The sequence below is a fragment of the Bacillus rossius genome, chromosome 16 (assembly GCF_032445375.1).
Source record: "Bacillus rossius redtenbacheri isolate Brsri chromosome 16, Brsri_v3, whole genome shotgun sequence".
Classification (NCBI taxonomy): Eukaryota; Metazoa; Arthropoda; class Insecta; order Phasmatodea; family Bacillidae; genus Bacillus; species Bacillus rossius.
In genome coordinates this window covers 42,473,435-42,480,199 of record NC_086343.1, presented here as the reverse complement: position 1 = coordinate 42,480,199, position 6,765 = coordinate 42,473,435, and the positions used below count along the sequence as shown (strand labels likewise).

The window sequence follows — 6,765 nt, the reverse complement described above, 5'->3', positions numbered from 1 at the left end:
TTACGAACCCGCGGTAAATCGTAACATTTTGGTTTCAGAAGTGGGATAGCCCTAATTAATATATTTAGGATTCAGTTACATTATTAGAAAAAATTGGTGTCTGTAAAGTCGGTTTACGGACGATAGTTTAACGTGACAACGTCATAACAAAACATTGATGAAATGATTGCATACTTTTATGGATAAAATTAAATCATTTTTATTGAATTATCACTATTTTTGTATGGATCCAAGAAGGAGTGAAATGAAATCTACAATTTAATTGATAAATTTACTTTTATTTGCATTCATTAATTCAAATATGTTTATTTCTTTAATGAAGAGATTATTTTAACAATAACTTTTATTCATGTTTGCTATTTAACTTCTTCCAATCTGTGTTATTCTGTTAAGGATAGGACAATGATAGAAAAGTAGGAAACGAATGGGAGTGTTTCAAGGATAATGTGAAGGAAAACAGCTTACCCAACACCAAAATGCAGTCAAAAATAATATATTTGAGCCATGGACTCTGCAGCAATGCTAGGAGGAACGGGTTAGCAAAGAGCAATGAAAATATTACATTGAAATACATGAAAACAGAATTATGCCACGGACTCTGTCGCAATGCTAGGAGGTTCAGGTTAGCAAAGAGCAATATAAAATGAGCGTAACGGACACAGCGAAATGGGACAATGTGCATAATGGGACACTTTGTCGTGCGTGCAGCCAGTGTTTCATCGATTTATTAGACGTCACGTCAATAAAAGTTAAGGGTAGAATTTAGTTTACGAGAATATAGTTAACAGCCAAGAGAACAGCGAAGAGGAAAGTAGCCAAGGAGACGAGAACAGCCAGGACATGAGATGAATGAAGAGCTGAAGAAAGGCACAGAAGTAGTGAAGATGAGTTACAAAGTGAGGAATATTGAACAAGAGGAAATGAAGATAAACCAAAGAGAGAGGGGAAATGCCAAGAAGAGTTGAAGAAAAGCCGAGAATAAATGTACATGAGTCAAGAAGAGATAGAGAAGTGCAAAGAAGGAAATGAAGAAAGACCAAGAAGAGGTGAAGAAAGACCAAGAACGGGGGAAGAAAGACCGGGCCGCGACACACGCCAGGTTCGGAGCAGGCTGGCAGCCCTGCACGGCTACTGGCATCACACACTGTTTTGTGCTGTCTACTGACATAAGGCATGCCACGTGCACGTGGTCGGATTACAAGGGTCTTCGCTACCCCCCTTCCCCCCACTGCTCCCCATGCATTATCCCTCCTCGGGCTATTATCACCTTCAGCAGCCTGGGAATTCTGGGATTACTAAAGTCGTGCGGATTGGCGCGAATAACCACCACCTTTCTCAATGTTTCTGGCATCGGGTCGGCCCGGGATGATGCGACTCTTCACGCTGCACTCGTTGGTTCGAGAAGAGTGCCTCAAGTACTTAACCAGCGACGTCGGTCTCTGCAGGAGCTCTGAGCGAGTTCCCTCGGCAAAGTGGGTGGCGCGATGCGGAGTGACGGGATCAAAAGAGTGCGACTGAGTGGCGCGAGGATGTGAGTGTGTAGACAGGCTCAGGGTAAGGGGAGAACCATTGTTGAACCTAGCTCCATCGAGGAGTGCGAACTACGGAAGTTGACAGACATTATTTCCGAAACCAATTGGAGACTGTAATCTCTGAAACTCGAGTCATTTTCAACTCCCGATTTCTTTCTGCATTTGCAATTGAAAAGTGTATGTCCACTCCAGGCAGAATTTTGTGAGCTAGCCGAGGTGGTCCGGGATGTGAAAAGATCATAACTTGGTACAGCATGTTGCCATCATAGTTGAACAGTTATGATGAGCATGAAGATGGGTACAATAAGAGCATGCTGTGACTTGGTTCCAGACGGAGAGGATGACGTCATGGACCAGGACTCGTCTGACACCAGCGACGAGATGCTGAGTGACGCAGCGTGCGACTATGAAGGCGATGCCGTCCCGCTGGAGAAGCTGCCCATCAGCCTCTTGCCAGAGGTACGGCGACTACGGCTCCTTCCCCCCGAGCCAGGAGTCAGCTCGACCGTATCACATGGTCTCGATGTCTCGGACACATGGGTGCTGCTTTGGTTAAACATTTTTGTGTTAACTGAATGTATTTACTAACCTACATCACATTTTATCCATACCATCAAATTGAAATGCACTTAAACTTGATGCGGGTGTTCCTGCTCAATATGATATCCCGTATAACTAGAGTCAAGATTTTGTGGTGTTATTTTAAGACAAATTTCGGTGTAAAGAAATAAAGATTTTGGTGTTATATGGTTTTATTTTTTTGCTCAAAATACCCATGGCAAAACTTGCTTTTCTGTACGACATGCAAATTTATTAAAACAAATATTAATAAACACTAAAACCTCATGATCTAATTACAATTAAGTTCATTTGCAAATTCATAAATTCAAACTTTTAAATAACTACTAAAAATTTCACGACTTAATTACAATCACATACACTACAAAATTACACAATTAAGCACTTCCAAAGTTACTATTAAGATGGTTTTATTGAAATGCTATCATAGTTAAATTGTCCGCATTTTCTGGAGTGAGACGTTGTCTTCTGTCACTATCTACCAGTGAGTACCTGGAAAATGAACGTTCTGCATCAACATTTGATGTTGGGAACCAGATTGCCCTTAAACTGGCTTGAGCAAATTCACTGTAGTCCCCTTTAAGGGAGCAAAGTACCTTTGCAACATCAATTTGGCTTGTTTCTGGCAATGAAAGTTCATCCTCAATTATTTTTTTGAAAGCAACATAGCCATGTATGAATGTATCAATGGGAAGATGGGAAACAGAAGGCAAGTTATGCAGAGACTTCTGTAGGTTTGCATCTTCTACGCTAACCCTACTCACATTTCTTGGGTTGAACAGCAAATTAATGGCATTAAAGACTCTTAGACAAGGATGTCGTTTAACACATGAGTTTTGCCTCAAACGCTTATGTTTCTCACTCGCGACATGTTTCACAAGCGTATCGCGTCTCTCGTAGTCTAGCCTGCAGTTACAGAATTTGCACATTAAAATTTTATCACCGAAATAAAATCCTTCGCTGGAAAATTCTTTCGATCGGTCACTGGCAGAAACTTTCGTTTTAGGCATTATCAAAATTTTTTAATCACATAGGAAGAATTTAACCTCTTAAAGTCTTAATACGCAAAAACTTGCCGTGCTGGAAAGATCAAAACAATGGAGAATAGATGCGAATACAAACGCATACCGAATACCATCATACGCACGTGAAAATTAATACCGACATAAACATGTACTATTTATTATTTACAATCGTTACGTTAAGCAGGGTTAATTTCATTTTCGTACCCTACGTACTTTATTTTAAATAAACAGTAAAAGCAATGCGCTTTAGTTTGTAATATTTTAATGATTAAAAACGTAATCTTAGAAAAACATATTTTTGAGGTTTGTTATTTTTGTATTTACAGAAAGTGAACGGCGGCCATTGTATCATAGTTATCAACATCTTAAATTATTATGGTACACAAGATTACCGTTTAAAGAAAATATTACGTTAATTCCGAGACTTCATTTTAAAATCTATAATGAATCACCGTCGCATATAATATATATGGTTGCTAGTTACTGTCAGAAATATTTGATTGTGCTGAAGATAATGAATTGTCCTTACAGAATGGAAAAAAAAAAACGTAAATAATCAGGATAAACAAAATTACGTGACATATCGCGGATTTCGCACAAATTTGTTTTATTTTGTGTTTTCAAGCGGTTTTCGGTGTTATTTCGTTTTATCGCGCATTACCATATAATCGTGCCTCTACGTACAACCTCTTTTATCCCATAATTGTCGCACGCGCATAATCGTAGCACCTTTATTTTAGTTAAAAAAACCTCTCACGTAAACGTTAAATGATGTATTTGATCCCGCTATTAGATTCCAAGGGCTTTGTGTGGATATTTTTTTTCTATATAAACCGACGTATTTTAAAGCAGAGATCTAATATTTATTTGGATATTACCACTTACTTATTTAATTAACGGAAATACACAGTTGTCTGATGTGTAGATGTTCTTTTAAAGACTTTTTAAACGTTATAACCTTTATCTGTTCGTCTATGTCGCCGCAGTGTACCGCTTATAAAAATGTAGCCAGCGCTAGTTGGCATCATTCATGTTTGGTTATGTTGCTTCCCGTATAGAGCGCGCACACTTAGGAAAATATCAATATCAATATCTCGCCGATCGCATGCAACGCGCGCTCTCTGTCAAGTGCCGAGTTAACTACAGTTGATGGCCCGCACTCTTTCGTGGTAAGTGTGTACTACGACGATAGTTATGCATTAGTTCAGGCTCGCATTCGAGTCACAGATTTGTTTTTTCTATTTAAAGTCGAAGAAAGTTTTTTGTTGAATGACTTATCAATTTAAATTGTTTGGCGTGCTCTTGTGTACTCCACTTTTTAAATAAACGTTTTTTCTGTGAATGGGTTTTTTTTTTATGAATAACTTTACATGACAAAAAAAAATTTTTCTCATAAAAATTGCACCCCTACTTTTCAAACTTGTATTAGAATAAAATGTGCGACGGTTATGCGATAAAACATGGTAAATGGATCTACTCACCCAAATGACAAGGTGCTAGCACTGGTGTGAATGCGTTGTGCACGATCGCAGGCAGGCAGAGAGGCAGAGAGGGTTGTGGCACACTGTGATGTGAGCACTGCTGCAGGTGCACGAAGGAGTCACCGCCCACCAGCTGGTGCGGAAGGTGTGGGAGAAGACGGTCCAGGCGGCAGAGAACGTACTGCAGATGCTGGGAGAGACAGAGGAGGGCCAGCAAGTGCTCCGGAAGTGAGTAGCTCATCCCTGCGGCTGGAGACATGCACGTGTGGCTTTATTTCTTTACACAAGATAGTGTTATTTATAGCTGTTTAGCTGGCAGTGGTGTTATTTTTCCCAGTTACTACTGCTTATTGCTTGTACCAGAACAAAATATTTTTTAGTTCTAAATAATATAAATAGCCATTTTCAAACATTTTTTTCATCATCTCATTCAATTTACAGATTGTTTACCTCAAACAGTTTTGTTATTAGTATGTATAATAGAGAAAGTATTTAAGATAAAACCTTGAGCATCTTTATTATATTTAATTGAAGTTTTACAAGCACAATGAATTTTATTGCTATAACAAACCTATTTCATTGAAATAATCGTGTGTAACCTCTTTATTTTTCACATATTTTTGTTGAGTGTTACTGCCCCCTGTTAGCTATTTTAGTGAAATAATTTTGCCACAGCTACAAAAATTGAAGTGGTTGCAGAACTTTATTCAATAATTCATATTCAGATGCTCAGTATATTATCTTAAATACTTTCTCTGTTATTTGCATTAAATATGTTGTAAATGTTTTCAACTTTTCTTTCGTGATGACCTGCAGCCGAAGTATGTCGGTTTAATTCAGACTCATCCTGTACACGTTCGTTCGTTTGTTTGTTCGTTCGTTCGTTCGTTAGATGTTTCTGGCAGATGTTATAGCCAGGATATTCCAATCACCAAGCTTGATAGTGCATTACCAATATTTTGTCTGATTTGGTGATCTTAAAGACAATTATGTATTATTACTCTTAACCTTTTGACCAGTGACTTCACAGTTATTGCACATATCAAATTAATGCTCTCGTGGAAACATCTCACTCAGCGTGTCACTGTGTGTCACTGTCTGTCGCAGCCACGGACCCTGACAGGTATGACAAGCAGGAGATGTAGCATTGTGGGAATGTACAAGAGAGGGGGAAGGTATATTTTTTTATAAATAGGTCAAAGCACAATAGGAAAATATAATACCTGCCTGGTTTGACATTTAATAAACATGGGTTACTCAATTGCATGATTGGTAACACTAAAATACATTAACCTTTTTGGTTTTTGTTTTGTGTCTACAGATTTGAACAATTAGGCACATAGCTAATATTGTGCTAAAGAAATATAACTCTATATATTTTTACTTTTTTTTATGTTTCTAGCAATAAACAATGCATGGAATTACTTTTGATTTACACGTTTCTTTTATTATATTTAAAAATACAAGGATTTTTATTTATTTATGATTTTTTTTTTTTTCAAATACAGTAAGTCCTAGATTAACAGACAGGTTATGTTCCCGGAAACTGTCCGTTAAGTAAAAGTCCTTTATTTAAATAAGGTTTCCCTATAAGGAACAGTGTTAATGACCCAGATTCCAAAAATGCCTAACATGAGATATGAAAACTTATGACCAGCTTGTGACGTGCCAGGCGGCACGTCAGCATGTTAGCCATTATGCATGCAAGCAAGAATTATCCACGTGTGTAAGCAGTGCAATGCTTGGATACGAGTGCATGTACAGGCTATTCAACTAGTACCAACCCTGCCCCCGTTCGTAATAGTTGCCACTCTGAAATATAATTGTGTACGTTAACCAAATCATAGGCAACAGAATATGAAGTCATTTTAACGAGTGTCCATTAATCGAGGACGTGCTGTACAAGTAAATGTACATGTGGAAAGCTGCCGGGAGGACCAAGCACAGAGTGTGAGCTGTGTATCGGCAAGTGACAGCGTGCGAGTGTTGCAGGTTGGCAACGCTGCGCTCACGGGCCTTCCTCTGCCTCAACAACCTGGTGTCCTGCCTGGACGTGGATGACTTGGGAGGCTGCGACAAGCTCTACCACATGTGGACCAGCATCGCCAGCCTGATCATCACGCACCGAGGCAGGCTGCTCCCTTCAGT

The 6,765-nt window shown here is 38.9% G+C and overlaps 1 protein-coding gene across 1 annotated transcript in view; it reads left to right on the top strand.

Annotated features, from left to right (window-relative positions):
- LOC134540111 (HEAT repeat-containing protein 3) overlaps positions 1-6,765 on the top strand; it is an 82,999-nt gene that overhangs the window by 52,547 nt on the left and 23,687 nt on the right. Inside the window, exons 7-9 of the mRNA XM_063382606.1 lie at positions 1,864-1,991; positions 4,724-4,845; positions 6,610-6,746. Coding sequence (XP_063238676.1) covers positions 1,864-1,991; positions 4,724-4,845; positions 6,610-6,746 — 387 coding nt within the window. The remainder of the gene's footprint in view (positions 1-1,863; positions 1,992-4,723; positions 4,846-6,609; positions 6,747-6,765) is intronic.